Source organism: Prenolepis imparis, unplaced genomic scaffold (assembly GCF_030444845.1).
Source record: "Prenolepis imparis isolate NDT839.2.m4 unplaced genomic scaffold, iyPreImpa1.0 SCAF_11, whole genome shotgun sequence".
Classification (NCBI taxonomy): domain Eukaryota; kingdom Metazoa; phylum Arthropoda; class Insecta; order Hymenoptera; family Formicidae; genus Prenolepis; species Prenolepis imparis.
Window position 1 is genome coordinate 8,771,982 of NW_028141169.1, and position 20,517 is coordinate 8,792,498.

General features: G+C 36.6%; 1 protein-coding gene across 1 annotated transcript in view; it reads right to left on the reverse strand.

Annotated features, from left to right (window-relative positions):
- Rbp6 (RNA-binding protein 6) overlaps window positions 1-20,517 on the reverse strand; it is a 655,858-nt gene that overhangs the window by 245,837 nt on the left and 389,504 nt on the right. The window contains exon 4 of the mRNA XM_083050120.1: window positions 17,433-17,517. Coding sequence (XP_082906246.1) covers window positions 17,433-17,517 — 85 coding nt within the window. The remainder of the gene's footprint in view (window positions 1-17,432; window positions 17,518-20,517) is intronic.

Genomic DNA, 20,517 nt, shown 5'->3' on the forward strand with positions numbered 1-20,517 from the left:
GAACAAAACGAAGAGAGAAAAGATAGAGAGACGGAAAAGAACGTATAGGCGCGTGGAAACTGTGAAGGAGAGAAAGAGAAGATTGTTGGGAACGGAAAGGGTAGCATTACCGAGAAAAATCGAGAGGCTCGAAGCCATTTTCGCAAACATAACCCAGTTACCCGATATCTCGCGAAATGATCGGCCGCCAACCGTCGTCGTCTTCGTCGTCTTCGTCGTCGTCGTCGTCGTCGTCGTCGACGATAGAAATTCAATCTGGTTGGCACGCCTGGAAATTGGAAGAGCCACCTACCCCTGGATGCTTCTACCCTGAAGGGGTGCGGTAGAAAGGAGAGCCTCCAGTCGGATCGGGAGCATTTGGAAAAGTAATTCACCACGCCATTCTTCGCAAACCCCCGCACCCCTTCCCCTCTTCCGTCGTGTGTCCCGCCACCACCACCATCGCGACCGTAAGCGGTCTCCCTCCGAAACCTCAACTCTCTCTCCTTCCGGTTCCTTCTCTCTCTCTCTCTCTCTCTCTCTCTCTCTCTCTCTCTCTCTCTCTCTCTCTCTCTCTCTCTCTCTCTCTCTCTCTCTCTCTCTCACCCCGTTACTTCTCCCACGGCGAACTGCATCCGCGGATAACGCGAACGAGAAATTTCACAGGCGAACTCGCGCTAATTCCGTAGGAATTCGAATGCTGGTTAAACTGTTATACGAGGTATGTAGCCGCGCGCTCGTACCAAAGACAGAAGAGACATGGAAATAGCCGGGGAGGCCGTATAACGTTAAAGTTTCTATTATAACGTTGAGGGAACGAATGATTTGCGGCTTGAATTACAACGGCCGAATTCCAAAACTGCGTACACGTGAACCATTCGTCATTAGAATGACGAAATTTATTTTTGAAAATAATACTCCTTGAATCTAACAGTTGGCATCAAAGCACATTTACATTGTCAAAGAGCGATACGATTATTCTAATATCTTCAGAATTCTATGTAGTGATTCCGTCGTGTTGCTTTAATTATATTTTAATGAAATGAGAAATAATATGATTTCCCTAGCATGATGGAAATAAGTAATGGTTCCAAGAAATGGACCCATTTCTTCCAGTAATCCTGCCAATTGTCAAATGCTTTTATAAAGATGAAATACTATACAGCCTATTTATCCGCTGTACGGTTTCTATTTCTACGAAGCGATTTTCCATCGGCTCGTTAGTTATTTAAACAGAGAGAGAGAGAGAAAGAGAGAGTGCTTATAATTTATTTCTATCCCGAGCAGTTCTTCGTTCGGACAACATCGAACTCGCGTAGGTATAGAGGCGGCGATAGAGACAGCGGGAATTCATCGGGGATGTCATATTTGACGATGTGGGGATTTGGAGACGAGAGAATTATTATTAAATTTCAAACACACTGTGCCGATTCGTTTTCATTCCCAACCTCAATGGTACAACGTTTGCCCGTCTCAAATATTCGGTTAATTCGATCGGCAAATTAAAGGCAAATACCCGGTTGCGATTTTGCAACTGATCATTTCCGCTGGGTCGGACAGTCGGTCTTTTTTCTTCCCATTTCCCTCCCATTATTTCGTCGTCGACGTCATCATTTCCGTGTGAAAACGGAGGCATTACCTAAGAGCCATGAAAAAGAGAAGTAGCTAATCCACTCTAGATTCATCAATTTTCAGGAATGTTTATTAAAAGAGAATTATTTTTGCAATTATATTAAGCTTTCTAATTTACTTTTAATGACAATTATTAATGTCAATTTTTTCTTACAAGACAGTTATTTTCAAGACGGTCGTTTTCGCTTATCTTTATATTCGTATTTTGACAAAAATCGATTAGAATCTATGAAAATTATATGAAAAATGTATATATAATTCCGCTTTACTTATTGTCAGCTTACTTTACTTTATCGGACTTTAATCTACAGACGCTCTTGTTAGCAATGTCGTGTGTGTATTCATCTCGTGTAATTCAGGTCTTTGAGCGAAGCGCTGCCTTTGTTATTCGCGAGCTTTTTTCTAGTTTTACAATGACGGAACATCGTTGTTTCATTTCTCGTGCATCTCATCCTCATTTTTTACACATCCGCTAGTGTATCAATGAAAAAAAATAATCTCTGCAAGTATAATTACACAAAATGTATCATCGTTAATGTCGGATTCCTGTACTTTAAATTTGTTAAATAATAAATTTTAATAATTCTCTTTTTTATGATCTCAAAGATTCGATTTTTTTTAAAAATAAAACATTATCGTTTACTGCAACTTTTCCATTATCAAATATCCTGAATTAAATCCAAGTTTAAAATTAACCAAAAACTAAATTTTCATTGTTTCTTTGCATCATTGAAACGTAATTTAATTTTTCTCTTTAAATATTTATCCGTTTATTAAAGAATTCTCAATCCCTAGAGTTTGAAGTAAGTATTTTAAAACGTGTTAATTTTACGATTATTTGGAGCTTCGTATATAATGCTATATAAAATTTCGCACATTATATAAGTGTCAAACTAAATAAAAAAAAAAAAAAAAAAACTACACCAGCGATTGTTATTTCATTCACACAAATACGGATTGCAAAACGTGGGCGAGTACAACTGCAAGTACAGCTATATACTATCGGGCGGTCAGTTATTACACGGGACTGAGCGATTGCTTTTAATATTCGCGCCAGCTGCGTACCAAGACCCTTCTTGCGTCTTGTTCACGGTTCCGCTGTGACTACCATCAAGATGTATAGACCGATAAAAATGAACTCCCGTTTCGATTCGGCGCACATTATTTTTCTCGCGCAACGAATACGTCGTTATTGCGATGTCGGGCGAAGCAAGACCCCAGAAAATCTCGCTAATGAAAATTCGCTGGACCATAAAAGAGGCTCATTTAATGCGGTTTCATCATACGAAAATTTGTAACGGAACGTCACGTTTAATAAAGCCAATGGCATAAAAAAACAAAGCTTAATTTAAATATATTTCATAATCAAAAAAAGCAAATTTGTGCTACTACTGATTTTAGCTTTATTTTGTATTGACCAAGTGGCTTCATCAGACTACAAATTAAGCTTGGTCTCTATCATTCTAAAAAAGGGTTAAAAAATTTATTCGAGTTTTGATCCTCTGATAGATACAATTTACCCTGAATGCATGAAATAATGTTTTGCTTTTTGTAAATGTGAAAGATTCTACTTTAAATATCAAATATATCGATAACTTATTTCACAAACTCTCTCAGACGGCAGATGCTTTCGTTTCTAGAGCATCGAGCTCACGACTTCTTCAGATTTTTAATAACAACGCTTGTCAGAAGTCTTCTCGACAGCGTCACCGACATTCGGCGCCAGCCAATATCACGGCACGATGTATCCTTTAACGGTTGCCATCCGGATGGCTCTTTACACCGACAGTAATAGAGCAGAAAGAACTATTGAAAGCGCGCGCGAATAGATAATAATTAAAAATTACAAGGAGAAAATGTTATAATACATATAGTTATAAAAAATTGTGCGAGGTATCAAATTATATTCATGAAAGATACGAATGAATATAATTATTCAAAGCGTATAAATTTTAGAATTATTTAATCGGATAATCTGACACGCTGTTTCATAATAAAAGAGGATTTAAACGACGAAAAATATAATATTTGAAATGTTCATAGAGATATCGTTGTACCTTCTTCATATTATTAAATCATAATAAAATAAAATGCTCCGATAAAAACTAATTATATTATGGAGTGAAACAATCGCGAAACTGCTATATGACATCTAAAATGTTTAAAAATTTGTTACAAATTATATATATATATACACATAATCTTTTAATAAAAATCTGATGTATCAGTAAGTACAACGCATATGTCACAATTTATCAAAGATTAACAAAACTGAATTAGTTTAAATAAATTGCTGTCAATTCGCTGCTGGTCCGTTATGATTACCGCAAACTTTATCTTCAGAGAACAATGCAGTTCTGTCTGTCGATTTTGCGCGATATCAGAATCTCGCGCGCGGTTCAAGTTATTGAGGGGTCAAGTCTAGGCTATTCCGGAAACGATTTCGAGAAACTCTACCGCGGCGTATAACAACGACAGCGATGACAACGAGAACGTTGCTGTGCCGCGACGAGGTCGGGACGAACAGTGACAAAACAATTAAGCAACTCATAACTGCCTGGCACAGGCGCTCTCCGGACACCGTTCTCTGCTCCGAGCTTGCGTCAAAGTGTCACGGGCAACAAGGTCTACCAGACCGAACCGAAATTGCAACTCGCGAGAGCGTGTGTAGCGGGCATGATAATATCCCTTCGTAAACTCGCATCGTCGTCGCGGAAGAAGGTATCGTGCAAAGTCAGGAGTTTACCGAATGGTCCCAAAGCATCGACACGTCGCGCCGAAATTTCGCACGGATACGACAAACGTGATCTAAGAAATTGCGATAAAAAGAAATTTGAGAACATGCGGTAACGTATTCTTCAAAAATTGTTGTTGCTATTGCGTTCTTGAATGAGATTTTCATTTTTCAAATATATTTTACGTATTAAAATAAACCATAAAAATGAACTATAAGTATATAAAAAGATAAAACACGAATAAATTTTTAACAAACATTGAATTTGAGATTCGATTGATACGGGGATAATAATCGTATCCATGAGTACATCTAGTCTCAGAGATATCCCACGGTATCGTCTCGCGGATGAAATGGCGCCAACAAATACCGCACAAAGAGCAGCTTCTTCTTCAGAAGAAAGAAGAGAGAATACACGAGGAGAGAGAGAGAAAAAGGAAAAAGAGAAAGCGCGCGCTGATGTTTCCCATTTCTATTGGGATACCTCGAGAGGGGCTTTTGTGCGGGACGAAGGAATTCGACGGGGTTGAATCGGGAGCGTGGTTGACGGCGAAGAAACGGGGAGGAAACGGGGAGAAAACGGCGAGCCTTGGAGGAATTACCGAAAGCGTTTCATGCTCTTTCCTGCCGGCGACGTCGCTCGCCCGGCGCGTCAATGCTCTCGGGCGATAAAGTGCTTTTCTTTACGAAACCACCATCCGTCGCACAAGCGCGGCCAATCAGGCGACAATGGCTCGTAAATTCGAGCCAATCAGTAGGGAAGCCGAGACGTGACCGCGACCCACGGCGCTATATTGCTTATGAATTATTTAAGCGACCGGAACAATAACGCGTCTACGTCTCGTCCACTTCTGTTTTGATTCCGAGGAAATATCTCGCGCGCGACGCGTGACATAAGAATCCCGAGCCAGACGCATCAAGATTTCTCAAACGACGAATGATCATTTGTTAAACGACGTACAATTATTATAACAGTTGTAGCTTTTAATATAAATACGTCAAGTGTCTTCACAATTATGTGTGCAATTATTTAAAATATATATATTATTATTACTTTATAATCAATTGCATAAATGATATGATATCGAATATATGATACTTTTATAAATCTTCAATTAAATATTTTTTAATTTTTATATCCAAAAATTTACTACTATATTATATATTTCCTACTATCGCGCGTTTTTTATATCTCAAAAATATTATTAAAATAATTGTCATTGTTTCTATTCGTATCGTTACTTCAAGGAATACACAACTTTTTTATACTACATAACAGAGCGCGTATTTACAAAGTATAATCGCACAAATTAAACATGGACAATATATGCTAAAGATTGAAAGAGGAAAGTTCAAGTTTGGCCAAGTATTCGTAACGATTTGGATGTTTGCAGGCAAGAAGGCGAACTATGCAATTAGCCGACAAGTTGCAACTTGGATGATGGAGGACACACTTCCGCGTTTCCAACACGTTCCCCAATTCCCGACTGCCTAACCGCTTATTTCGTGGGAAAGCTTGCAGCTTCCTTGGCTCTCGACCATGGATTATTGCACATTTCCGTGAGACACCGCCTGAGAACTCGCCATTGATTTTCTAACGATTACTTAAGACTTTCCGTCGCTCTTCGTTCTCCAACTTGTACAATGGATTATAATGTTTCTCTTTGGAAACTGTCTCCCTTCCGTGTTGTATTTTCTATGCGCTATTAAATCCAACATTTGGAGACTAAAATCATTCATTGTCAGTATCATTGTATTAACTGTCGAAAGTGAAACAAAATTTACTTTTTCGACAATAAAATTATCACATGGCGTTTTGTTCCCGAACGCGTTTGATAATAATTCTACACAACTTTTTATCTCGCAATTTTCCTATTTTTTATTTTTTATAAAGATTATTTTAATACACCAACTTGAAAGTATCTTGCATTTGTTAATATCTACATTCAACATTGTTCGCTTTTAACGAGTCTCAGTCTCATTACGCAAATTGGCGTAGCGAAATATCGCAGCGCGAAAATCCCTCGCGAAACCCTCCCTTCACTTCCGTACTGGAACTTTTATTCCACCCTCGCGGGGAAAGATCCTTCGTCTACATCGAGCGCGAGTCCGCTCTTCCTCGTTTGGAGGCAGAGGCGGCCAACTGAAGTGAAAGCAAAACGCCCGATTCAGAAAGCTCTCGCGCGCGTCGCTGATTACATTCGTAATTATTATGACGTGTTAATATGCGCGCGGCACAAGCCGCACGACGAGCTCAATAGATCCCACCCTGTATCTCTCATTCTGCCTACCTTCCGTGCCGTTGTTCCATCCCCCCAGCAAAACATTCCCGTCATCCCGACGAGCTTTGTGCTCCGAATGCCTTGCACGCGTCTCACCCAACCCTCTTCTCGTCTCTCGCGCGGTTCCTCCCTTCGTACTTTCCATTTCGACGTCACGTCCCATCTTAAACGATAACGCTTGCCTCCGTCCGTGCCTGCATCCAGCGCCTCGTTAACGTCGTTCTCATCGATCTCGGCTGACCCTGACCTCGCCTCGAACATGCCCGATAACCGGAAATTGGTCCGTTAAGAAAACAGACGTTGCCAATAACTTTGGTAAGATCGCGTGATGGAAATATCGTTAAAATATTTATTACTCATCTCTCTTATCTGTGTGTATTCATTATTCATTAATATTAATGCTCGAAGAATATCGGTATTAAAATTAATGGATATTTAAAGTGCAGCGAATTTAATTGTTAGGGATATATGTATGTATATATACTAGGTAAATGTCTATAAGACTATTCTGATATCTCCTCATACTTGACATTAATTCATTTTAATAATATAGGGAGAATATATTGCATAATACCTTATATAATTGATATACTTAAACAACATTTAGTGCTTTTGGATATTACGAATCGGCTTCCTCGAGATATCGCGCGATTAAGCAAATATTTCCAGTTTGTCAGAAAGCAAGGAATTCGCTTTCACCAAGATTTTAAATGATAGCACGCGAATCTTTTCCCCTGTCATCTACTTTCCGGGATGCGGAGCGAAGGGAATGTTCGAGGTCCTTGTATATGTTCGAAGGGGAGAGGAGACCTGAAACGCGAAGAGAAGAACGGGAAGGGAGAAGAAAGCAAAGAAGAGGAGCGCAGTTCTTGTGTGTACCGCATGAGAGTGGAGTTTTACGCGTGTTTAATCTGGAAATGGATCGCCCGAGAATGCGCCACTATGAGTTGAAGAGGCTGGGAGGGGAAAACAGACGAGGAACGAGAGAGAGAGAGAGAAAGAAAGAGCAAGAGAAACAGGTGAAATGGACTGTTTCGTCGTCTCTCTTCCTTTCCCTGCTGCCCTTCTCCTCGTTTTTCCTCCACTTCGTGATCTCTCCCTTTTGCCAAGTCGCGCGACGCGAACTGGCCAGCAAACTCCTAGAAGCCGCGAGAATTACTTCTTGCGATCGCGGTTCATTACGCAAATTACACATTTGTGCAGGATGTTGAAGAGAAGATACAAAAATTTGAGGATATATACGCTGCAGTTTTTTAGATGAAAGAGAAAAATAAGATCTCACAATTAGTATATATTGTATATTTTTAACTTTTGATATTAAAAAGTCTCAACTAAATTAAAGTTTTCTTAAATTTAAATCCACTTGAAAATCGAGAAGTTATTGCCTTGCTAATTATTTACGCTCTTAAAGCTTCATATAAAGTCAAATCTCTTTCAATTTGCAACATCTCTACGATCTTTTATTATACAATTTTCGTTAAAAGTACATTTTAATTTTGCTCAGAACTTATTATAAAAAATGTAGAATATATATTTGCGTATTTCTCATCAAACTTCCATATCTTTGTTATGTAACCCAATCCTTATATGCATAAGTCTAATGTGCAACAACAGCACCGAGTAACATATATCCTTGAGCGAATATATTGTCGGAAGATTATACATAATTTAGGATACGCAGTCAAGAATATAATTTCCGTAATGAGCAAGCTTTATTCTTCGTAAGATTCATAAATGGGGTGCAATTTTACGTAAAATAAACGATGAAATATATTTTATACGAGAAGTTTGGCGATTATTACCGAACATCCTCTGTGTGTGTGTGCGCGCGCGCGTGTGTGTGTGTGTATCGATGCGTAAAAGAACGTCTTGTCTTTCTCTCATTTTTTCTCTTTCTTTTTTAATTGCTTGTTATCGCGAATGAAAATTTCGCGCGCCGTCACTAGCTCAAGTTGCGTTAAGGGATCGGCCAGAAAAACCTTTTAGAGCATCGTCTTCAGCATCAAGAAACATGACACCGTCCTCTCTTAGGGTTGCGGAGAATGGACCATCATACGCATCTCGTTTTTTTCTCACGCAGCATCCATCCGCCGCGCCCATCATTTTCGCAGATAGCCTTAAATTCCCGTAGCCGAAGCTTTAGATCAGTTTGCTTTCAATAAATCGATATAACGCGTCTATTCCATTCGCTTAGCATACACATAGCCCCGCTCTTTTAAATGTTTATTTAATAAGATCAAAACATCAGCTGCACCGTCGATCTCCGGTGATGCGTTTTGTTTCAAACATTCGAGTTTCTGCAACTGTTTCCGTTTGTCGCTTAATATCGCATCAAAATGATGTATCTCGGCAATGGTTTTCTCAAAACGAGTGACATAAATCGCAGACAGCCGTGCTAATTTAACGGGTAAAATATGTGACCATTCTCGAAATAAAGCCGTGGGTCACGTCGATATACCTGGTGCCCGGTGCACCCGCGCTCGCGGCCGCAGGCACGCTTATATATTATACTAATTATTTATACTTCATGCACACCGGGGCAGAGTACCTACAGCCTACAACGCGCACGCGGTATTTTACATTCGCGATACAACGTCATATACAACGTACACGTCGTACAAAACTCCACCCACGAAGAGCGAAGGAAATGTTGCCGTGCTAACTTGGACTCTCTGAGTCATTTCATAATTTATTAATAATAGATAATAGAATAAGAATTTAAGAGAAGCAGTAAAAGTAAAATAGAATGTAAATGAAAGATTTATTGGCATCTATAAATGATAATATAATTTAACTTTTTATTCGATAATTTTCCTATTAATAAAAATGAACGATAAAATTATCGGAATAATTATATACTATACAAGCATTTATGATTATAAAAAAAATGATTTAAATAATATTTCTTAATGTTTTTTTTATAACACCCCTATTATCCAAGGAAAAAAATTATCTCAAGTTTGATTAAACAAGCACTTAACTCTCGGCTCATCAATTCCCTCAAATTCTCGTTAAAGACATTGACGATCCATCAATCTTCACCAACGAGACAGATAACATCCGTTGAATCTTTAACGGTTTCTCAAATGCAATTTTTCTTGCCTCATTGACGTTTGTTGGCGTTGATGCTTGTAAATTATAACAAGCCATTAAAAATTGATGGATTATGTCAGTTTCAATATCATTAATGCGAATTGTAGATAAGACCAATGAGATAGATTCAATATAAGTAACTAAATGGGAGATATATCGGAGTGTAGAAGATATCGTCAGATAAGTCAGAGAATATATCGGAATGTGATTGTTGATTAAAAATTAGAAACAGGAAGATAACGTATATCTATTGAAATACTAAATTGTAAAGTTTCCATTCGCCTCTATTTTTTCGAAGAAAATTGACATATCAAATCAAAATCTTTTTAATATACAGGAAGCGTAGTGGACATTCTGTTTGTGTCACATACAAATTTGATAACCAGCTTCTAGTTAAACGCTGTGCTCAATAAACATGACACATACAGCTGTAGTATAAAATGTTTGCTGTTAACGAAAGATATAGTGTACCTCTTTTTTTACATTGGTAATTCCCAAGCTCGTTAAGGCTGCGAACGTGTACGTAATATAAATTTGGCAATTTTACATGAGTAAAGATAGATTCAATATGTTTGTGGCAATTATGAAAAATAACAGCGCTGTATCAGCACAAATATAAATATTTGTTATAAATGTATATATGTATCATTTTCCTCTGCGAAAAATGTCTTTTGCTTTTTCCTTTTATATGATTTCATTTGCATAACAGCTATTTGATTGAAAATTAAACTTCTTGTCTCTTTGTGATTTATAATCGCACGTCACTTTTCCTACAGATCTCGAGTGCTGATTATTCGACTGACAACGATAGTTTATTTCGTGGCAGGAAGAAGGAATTGAACGGAAAAGTTTCTGTTGATGTTATGCGCCATTAACGAGATCGCATTTCTCTGAAGCCGGAAATCAAAGGGCGAGGCATCGAAAGCCGCAAGGGTGGGCTTCTCTGTTATATTTGCGTTAGTGTAAGAAGGGAAACCTTCGAAAACCTTTCTAAAGCTCCCTTAAAGACGCTGAATACACAAACCGTGACGAATAATCGATCGACTAAAACTCACCGTCATGCTGTGATACTTACGAGCATAATTGCCTTTCATCTACTTTAATAATGAAATGTATTAACGTACTTTTTAAATTGTATTATTATATATGTTGCAAAATATATAATAAAATTATAATAGAACTATGACTTCATATTTTTTAAAATTGGATTAACATACTAATATATCAGTGATTTAAAAATGAGATATAGTTAATCGCGATTTCTTTCATTCTTTACTTATTTTTAATAAATTAAAATTTTTATATTTCCATGAGTGCGTTGTGCAAATTAAAAAAAAATCATAATTACATTTATGTATACATCTACATTATAAATTTCGCAATAATAAAAGATAAGAATCGTTACAATAAATTACGTGAGAAAGCATCTTTTATTTCTGCGGTCTCTCCCAACTCTTTTCGTAGATAGTTCAGCTACATGAATTCACTATCCCGCTCCTTGATTTCTCTGCTCGTGATATATGGGATTTTTTTATTTCCCATTCCTTCCGCAACTGTCTGATGTAGGTGCCCCAGTTTCGACTTATATTCATGCTGGCTGTACTCCGTCGCAAAGGGCGAGTGAGTTAAGCCGTTAGTAACAGATGCCGCAACCCGGCTGTATCGGTTTAATTCGTTAGTGTGATAACCAGAACTTTCCCGGCGACTCGACGAGATGCGTCTTCATAAACCGCGGGCCATAAACTTTCCCGAATTACGATTACAAAGTGACTAATCCCCCTTCCGCTTCCGTGCCTTCTAATTACATTTGTGTTTCCCAAGGAATCTAGAGTCTTCTTGGGAGATGCGAATCAACACTCTCGAGCAAAATCTTAATAAGCCACATAATACTAACATTGCAAACTCTTTAGACTGTAATTCTTTTTCGCGTGTTTAAATTGATAATAAGGATTGGCTTAATGTTGGATGGACAATTTGAAAAAGTATCTGAAATAATACAACTTGAATCGCAATTTAATGACCTCTGTCAGAATTCAAGAACTATCATTTTAAAAGTTATAATAAATAAAGTATGTTCGAAAATTCCAAGAAAATAAATACTTTGAAAACTACAATTTATTATTAAATTATAAAGATACCTAATAAAAAGTAATATAAAATAAGAATATATATACATTTCTCTGAAACGTATCAACACAACAATTTCCTTTAGATTATGACTTCTTTCGAGAAGTCGATTAAATCAAAGAACTCGAATCTATGAGCGCGAAAGATGATATATAGATAAAAACGCAAATAAAGCATTTTTTAAATATTATACATGTACGATGACATTGATAACTCGAGAGAATAGATAGGTTGGACGAAATAAGAGGCAGCGAGATGGACGGTTTGTATTTCAAATTTAAAAGCATTCGACAATGGACGTATCCTCCTCGTATTGTTGACTCATCCAAGGAAAAGAGAGAGAGCGGTAAGGGAAGAAAATGTATAGAAGTGAAAAGAGTCAGCCAAAAAGATGACTGAGAACAAGGAGAGAGATAGCAGATAGAGTTTTATGAGGGACTGCAGACAATTTCCGCAAGGCTTAGTGGTTTTAGGCTTTCCAAATAAATTATTCCGTGGATAAGCGACGCTGCTTATTTTTCGAACCGTTTAAAGCGCACACGAGGTATTTAAAAACCATCGATTGAAAGACAAAAAATGTAAAGGGACAAAAAGAACAAAAGAAGAAAAAAAAGATAGAGGAACTGGAAAGTAAATTTTATTAGATTTTAGATAAGAGACTCTTTTAGCAACATAGTATTGAAAAGAGATACTGGTCTGTGCTATATAATGTATATACGATTCGTTTGTTTTAGAAATCTCACAGATCCAATTGTGATGTCAATTTATCTTGTCAATATTATTCATATCTTGTTATTATTTACAACGTTTTCAAATTACACCATTCGCTTTTTCGAAAGAAATGGCTAGTGCATAAAAAAAGCACGTCTATAACTATGCTTTATGTGAAGTTAAAAATCTATAAAAGAACTTCAAGAAAAAATTGCAAAAACTCGTCTGAACATATCACAAGCTTACGTAATACACAATATTTAATCACTTACAATCTTCTATATCTTTGAAATAAAAAGAAAAAAAGCAAAAAGAGACTAATTTTGCTTTACCATTTTCCATTCCAATCTATGTCATTATAAAAAATGGATATTATTGTACATGTAATTGTGATATTTAAAAAATATCGATTTTTAATATCATCTCTGAAAAAGCTCATTTAATTATATTATGACATTGCAATCAAGATTTGCGAGAATTTTAATTTATGTAAGTATAATAAACTTCACAGAGGTATCGCATTTCAATATTATATAGATTTTACCACTTCAATTAATTGATAATATATACATTTCGACAAAATGTATTTTAATACATACAGTCCCGCAAGAATTTTATTTCTCCGATAACTTCAATAAAAAAAATATGCTTTTACTTTGTCATTTCATTTAATGTAATATTTCTTCGAAATTGATAACAAGTCAGCGCGTTACAAATCTCTTTGAGCTGTATATTTAATATATAAAATTGTATGAATAAAACTGTATAAAAAAGAAATGTAAAAAAAACTTGATATTAAAAGATAGTAAAAAATATTAAATATTTGTGATAAAATAATATTTCTAATTTTAAAATTGTTTCTCAATTGGATATAATTTCAACTAATACATTTTAATAAATTTTTATTATTTAAGACTTTATTATTGATACAAATATATAGTAATAAAAAATGAATAATATATTTAAATAACAAAAATTGAAAAATACGAAATGTGTCCATAAAAGAAAAATGGACTTCACATTTATCGGAGAAATTATAGTCGAAAGAAAGCAAATAATCGTTTAGTACATCTCTTATATTAATATATTCTTCTTGATATAAGAAAACCGATTCTTTTTCAAAAGAGTTAAAACGCGTTCTTCTTTAAAGAGAAAGAGAAAAAGGAGGATGAAGGAAAGGACAGACTCGTCTGCCACGTGCTCTCGTACGATATGTCTCTAAAGCCGTCGAGACGTCTGAAGATATCCTGGAATGCGGACCATGCAGAGCTCTAAAGAGCTTCCACAATTTCGCGTGCATCTATCCTTAAAGGTTCCTTCCTTCTCACAATTTCCTTCTTAGACCTCATCACCCACATCCGTATCCTTCGTATTATTTGAAGTCATCTGTATATATTATGTACATCTCCGCAGTTGTATCATAAAAGATAGGATCTCATCATGAAATAATTAGAACTTATGTCTTCAAAAATGCATTTCTTAAGAATTTAAGATGTATATTTTTTAGTCTTCATAAAATTTTTCCTGCAATATATTTCTATAACTAAAAATTATATTTTTATACATATATTTTTTGATGAATTACTATGCGTTTTTTTTTAAAGAAAAATTCTTGTTAGCTATAGTTATATAGTTATATTAAGTACATCTCATTAAAGTCTTTTTATTTTTGATAATTTTGTAATTTAAATAAAATATTTTGTGGCAAAAATAAGATTAATTCTTTTAATCGCAACTAAAATTACAAGTTTATTAAATTATAAGTTAATTATATAAAACAAGACTTGTTTAAAATATATCGAAGAATAAAATATTATTATTCATTATTATGCATTTTTAAAATATAAAACTTTTGATTCCCACTTTTAACTCATATTACTGGTAATTATATTGCAATAACTTAAAATATTCTCCTCCAAGTTCGTGCCATATAAAATTCTGTCTAGCAAAGAAAACCCGCGCTGCTGATTTTCTGTGCGAGAATACGGAATAACTCTGGACCCCGTATTACGTGCGCCAGCATTATGGACGAAACATGTGCGAGTACAGCCGATTTGGCTACTTCCGCTACGTCTGTCGAGATCAAACGGTACGCAAACGAGGACGCGCACGTTCGACCGTATTTTTTTTAATCAGCAACCGGTCCGATTAAGCGGAATCTGCTGGCTATTCTGATCGTCGATCAGCATTGTGCCATAGTGGATGCTTACGCGGCACGTTGCAAAATCATTGTTCATGTCAGCCGGAGAGAAACGTCTGGCATATCGATCCGCAAAATTGCTCTCGTGTGAGCTAACCTGCGCTGATTTTCGATAATATTATATAATCGGAATGACGTTTGGCTCGCGTTCATAGAAACGTATCTCCTCGCTCATTTAATCGTGACATATTTTAATCTCGCATACATATTAAAATTATATCATTCTAGGATTTGTATCTCTCTTCTGCACAAATATATATATTTTTTTATAATTTATATAAAAAATTAATATATCTTAATTAATTATTTTCTTTAATCTCCTATTAACAAGACATATCATTACTATTAGATTATAGATGTCACAAAAAACTACAACTCCGATTAGATTTCAGATAATATTCCTATTCTATTCTCTAGGAAACTTTATACACATAAAATGAGAAGCACAAAGCAAGAGAAACTATATTCTCGTGACAACTACACTTGCCGGTAGAATACCGCGTGTTTCGCTCTCTTGTCCCACTTTATTTATATTCGCGTGTTAGCGCAAGTTAAGAGTCCCCCGGTTCGTTAACGGGAGCGGGGGCGAAGGCCGCGCTAATTAATGCGGCGAAACTTGTCAGCGAATCAAAGCAGCGAGCGCTTCCGCGCGTTTGCATTCCTTGTACGTTCTCGCTTCTCCCTTTTTCCTCGGAGGGAGGAGGAGGAGGAGAGAGAGAGAGAGAGAGAGAGGAGAGGAAGAAAGGCAGATAGAGTGCTGGAGGGTGAGGACATCTCATCCCTTAAGAGGTAGCCTTAATAGGATGCGCCGGCGGTTGCCCTATACGCGCGATATTCTCTTCCCGCTATCGGGAAGGTGTTAGCTTCCGGATCCGTGCATTCGCAATTTGCATTAGCCGGAGCGAATTACGCGAAATTTATGCGAGTCGGGGATACGGACGGGGTTGCCCCTCGCTTAAGCGTATTCGGGGCCACTTAGGCGGCCGCCCTGGCGCTCGAGTCGCTCTACTTATGGCACAGTGGACAGCTAATGTCCGCAACTATTTCTCTCGCCATACAGCCCGCTCGCCGTCTTACGATATTATTCCCCGAGTATTGTCTTGCTCTGCCGAGAGAGAGAGAGAGAGAGAGAGAGAGATAGAGAGAGAGAGAATAAGGGGCGCATTTGCCAAACGACTACATCGACCTACGATTAATCGCCACAACGTCGGCATTGTTCTGTGCGCGCAAGGTATCCCTTAGGAAAAGGTGAGAATCGATAGAGAGATATATTTCCGGAGCGAACAGCGGAAAAAAATTTTATAGATAAAAACTCAATCAGTAGCGTAATTTTAGAAATTGCTTGATATTAGAAAAAGTTGTCACGGCGCTGTGTAATTATCATTTTTAAATGTGAGACACGAAAGATTTAAAACAGAATTGGAATAAGTTATTACTTCATTGTTTCGATTTACATCTTTTGAATTACAATAGAGTTCTCTTATTGAATTTAATAATAAACGCGTCGTCGTTCTGAATATATAACTGCAATTTATTAGAATAGAGAAAGATTTTATTGCATGTCATGTCAGATTTTTCGATACTGATAAACTTAAAAATGTAAATGTCTTTATTAATTATTATATTTGATTTGATTGATCTGAAATAAAATTATTTAATCGTAATAAAAATTAAATATCAAAATTACCATCAAATAATTAGCAGAGTTCAATTTTCAACTAGTCTATGATAAATTTTATTGTGGAACAAAAATCTAATTTTAATTTTAGATATAAATTAAGATAAAGAATAATACGACAGAAAATAATGATTTTGAATGTTATTGTTTTTCTTAAATCCTTCATGTTTCACAAAGTGATATTGCAAATAAAAAATTTTTCAATATTAATAATATTAAAATTATGACACAAGTTATTATAACAAGTAATATAATGTTAAATAAATTTATTATTTAAGAAAATATTAAATTAATTTCTACGATTAACTTCTTTTTCGGCCGAATACATTTCGTCAATAACCAATCCATTTATACAGTTCAAAATATAGATAGAAATTGAGATGAATGATATAGACTCAGATTATAGCGAACGAGGCGAAACAACGTTTGACGCTAAATTAATGAAGTTTCAAACGCGAATAAAATTTTGCTACCGGAATCGATGATGGGGACACATCCCGAACCGAAATATACCTATGAACTGCAGTTACCAATCGGTTTGATCGACTCGCGGCATGCTCTTTCAATTACCTCGGGACAGCAGCTCCGACCGGACATGAAAATTAATTGCTCGCGTGACGCACATTCGATCAAGGCACGCACAATTTAAATCTTTTTTTTTTTAACCATATTTTTCAACGGAACGAGACAATCTTGCATTTTCCACGTAAGTATTGCATTTATATAATCGTCGAGAATCTCGCGGAAATGAAATCATTTTTTCAAATATCGAGACGAGCTATAAAACTGAGATTCTCGACACGTTTCAGATTGAATAATATTTTATATATTTCAAAAATCATCAAATACTATAAAAATATAGAAAAGTCGATTGCTAAATAATTGTGCATACAGTTGTAAATTCGCGTTTAATAATAGAAAAGTCAGAAACTTTAATTTCAAGTTTAATCTCGCACACTATTAAAATTAATCTAGTAAAATGCGACGATTACTTACTTTCTTGCCGTCCAACTCGTGATTTCCCTGCGCCAGCACTTTGTCTACGCTTGAGGGGTCTGCGAATGTGATGAACCCGAAGCCCCTGCAAACAAACGAAAAGGGAATGTTTAGTATAAATGTGTGCTTGTCGCTCGGGACATTAATGAAGCAAGCAATTGCTGATAGTAATGGTATTTCCATCGTGAACGCGTACAAAGGTAGTAGCTGCACGCTGCAATTGAATAAATTGCGAGATACATATCTCGATGTAGCACATACATCAAAGCGCACGATCGTATAAAAAAGCTAGTCGCGAAAGCGTAACACATTTCCGTATTAATTAATTCTCGTAAATCGCGAGATACGATAGTATTAATTCTCTGAATAAGAGGTAATTTTCGTCTCTTTTATTTCGGCGATTAAAAGTGGTCATTAGCGTAATTCATCAATGTCGATTTTTTAGTCGGTAAATTGAAAATTATCCAAAACGATTACTTTGAAAACTTTGAAATATTTCGCGAGATATATCAACTTTATTTATTACAAGCTTATCTATCACGGCAAAGTCAACACCGAGTTAATATTTCGCGTTATCGTTGACAGGGATATAAACTTGTTATATATTGAGACTTATTTTATATATATACAGCTATAGAAACAATAGTAAAACAAGATTTTTAAAAAATCGATAAATTATTATAGAATAAAAATGTTGAAATTTGACAAAACAAATATTTTGTAATAATGCTTCTTATAGAAATAAAAATACTAGACACAAGAATAGCTAATAATTTTTCGGAAACCTATGGAAATTCGGTAGAGCCGGCGGCGACATTGGAAACTGAAGGATTAAAGCGAAATGAATATCGGGCCCGGCGCGGCCCGTTATATCATAAATTTCACGCGGGACACGGTGTACACACGGATATATTAAAAGACAGTTCGACGCCGTGAGCTAAGGGGGTGGCTGCCGCCGGCCGATCCACGAAGGATGGGATGAGTGATACGACGATACGAGGGAATGCAACGCGTCGAGGGCCGGACGCAAAGCGGTTTGCATTTTTCATGCCGGGGCCGCCCCGGCAGTTATTGAAAATATTTACATGTTATTTATGGGGCACACATGCTTCAAGAACCAAACGCGCCACTGTGCTACGCCCGCTTTTACCCTCTCTTCCCCCTTCGCCCACCCATATTCTCCTCCACCTTTCGCGCAAACCCCTTTTCCGCCTCTTTTCCTCTTCGACTGCCTCCCTTTTTCTGTTTTGCGGAATAGCGTGTTCTTTCGCTCTTTCTCTTTTCACACATCTCCTTCATCCGCTCACGAATCTCCCTGAAACCTGCCGGCAGCGTCTCGAGAATTTTACAAAACGTTTCACGCCTCTCTTACTGCTTCCGTTTCCTTCTCACAGACGAAACAACGAATACTCGTATGGATTGAATTTTTGATGGAGCCGACCCCTCCGGGCCCTCGACCCGCACCCTTCAATCCACCCATCACCTCTTTCCTTCGCGTCTACTCGGTGCTCGGCAATACTCGTGCATCTAGTGCGAACTGCGTGAAAGCGTCGGGACGACTTCCTGTTCCTATATCGATTTCTACGAGCACGCGATATCATTTCGAATAAAGTCGAATAGGATGCTAAAAAGAATGGAAAAGTAGCGATGCCACACATTACGTACACGAAATTGGAAGGTAAAAATCTCAGCGATATATAATACAAAGCTGTTTCTAATGTGAAATTATATATAGAGATCATTTCACTCCTGGTTTATTTTACAACAGAAAATCGCAGCTAACAATCAATAATAAGCTACATTTTTAAAGCTTCTTAAATTTCAGCTTTAATTTTATAAATGCACATTTCCTACTACAAAATCATTATACATTTACAATGTATACACAATGTCCTTGTTGCAAAATTTGCAAGCAACCTTTAAGAATCTCTCTTTGACAATTTAAGATCAATTTTCCTCGATAATAAACGTCGAGAAAAATTATCACTGCAACTTCCAAATTTTTAACGTTAAATATCTTTTTAAACAATTGGTTAAAATTGTGTTTAAAGGATTGAATAAGCGAAAAGCGCTGTATACGACTCAGAAACGTCCATGAACCGGTATTACTGAGCTCGCGATTCGCTCATGCGGCTACGACAATATACCGAATTTTGGGAGATTTTCGCGGAACGTACAATCGCGGCAAACGAACAGCCGCTGAATCGGCAGTCGTCCAATCAGCATTAAAACGCCAAACAACACGAGCGAGAACACCGCGGGCGGCTCGCATTTGCATACAACGAAACGACGAGGCCGTCCGGACGTTCTCTCATTCCCACTCTCTTTTTGTCTCTCCCACGCTCTCTTTTACGACATCGCGTTTATGACGGTGTACGCCCAATGTACACCAAAATCATGGACACCGGCCTCGGAAAATCACGCGAAATAATTCATCCATTTTCCACCGAACATTGCGTCGAAATTTAATTAGTATTTGCAAATCACCAATTATTGAGATAGTATAGATTGATCAACTGTGCGAAGAGGCAAAATAATCTATTATTACAACAGTATAAACAAGATGTTCACGCTTTATCATTCGTGTAATCATTATATAATTTTTCGTCATCATATATAAGCAATATTTTTGTTTTCATTTATTTTTATACGAGAAAAAAATATAAATATAAAGAAACAAATATAACATATTTATCGCAGCATTCCATACATTTATCTTCAAATATGTTTTATTATTAGGTAAAAAATAATGATTTTACGTCGAGAGATTTAAATTATCACATTTTTGTCAAAAAATTCATCAAATCGGAATACTGTTTAAATCTAATTAAAAGCGAAGAAAAATTAACTTATAGATTTTTCTCTCAATATAACGCTGCATATAATCTTCAATTCCAAACTCTAAGAGATTCGTTCTTTATTTATGACAATTATTCGCACGAATGACGAAAGGAATCGTATCACAGCGAGTCACGAATCTTATGACGATATATCAGAAAAGTCGAGGACCACTCCAGAATCATCTTCAGGATAAAGGAAGGGATCCATCTGGTGGACCCATCGCACCATCGAGGCCCCGTACACC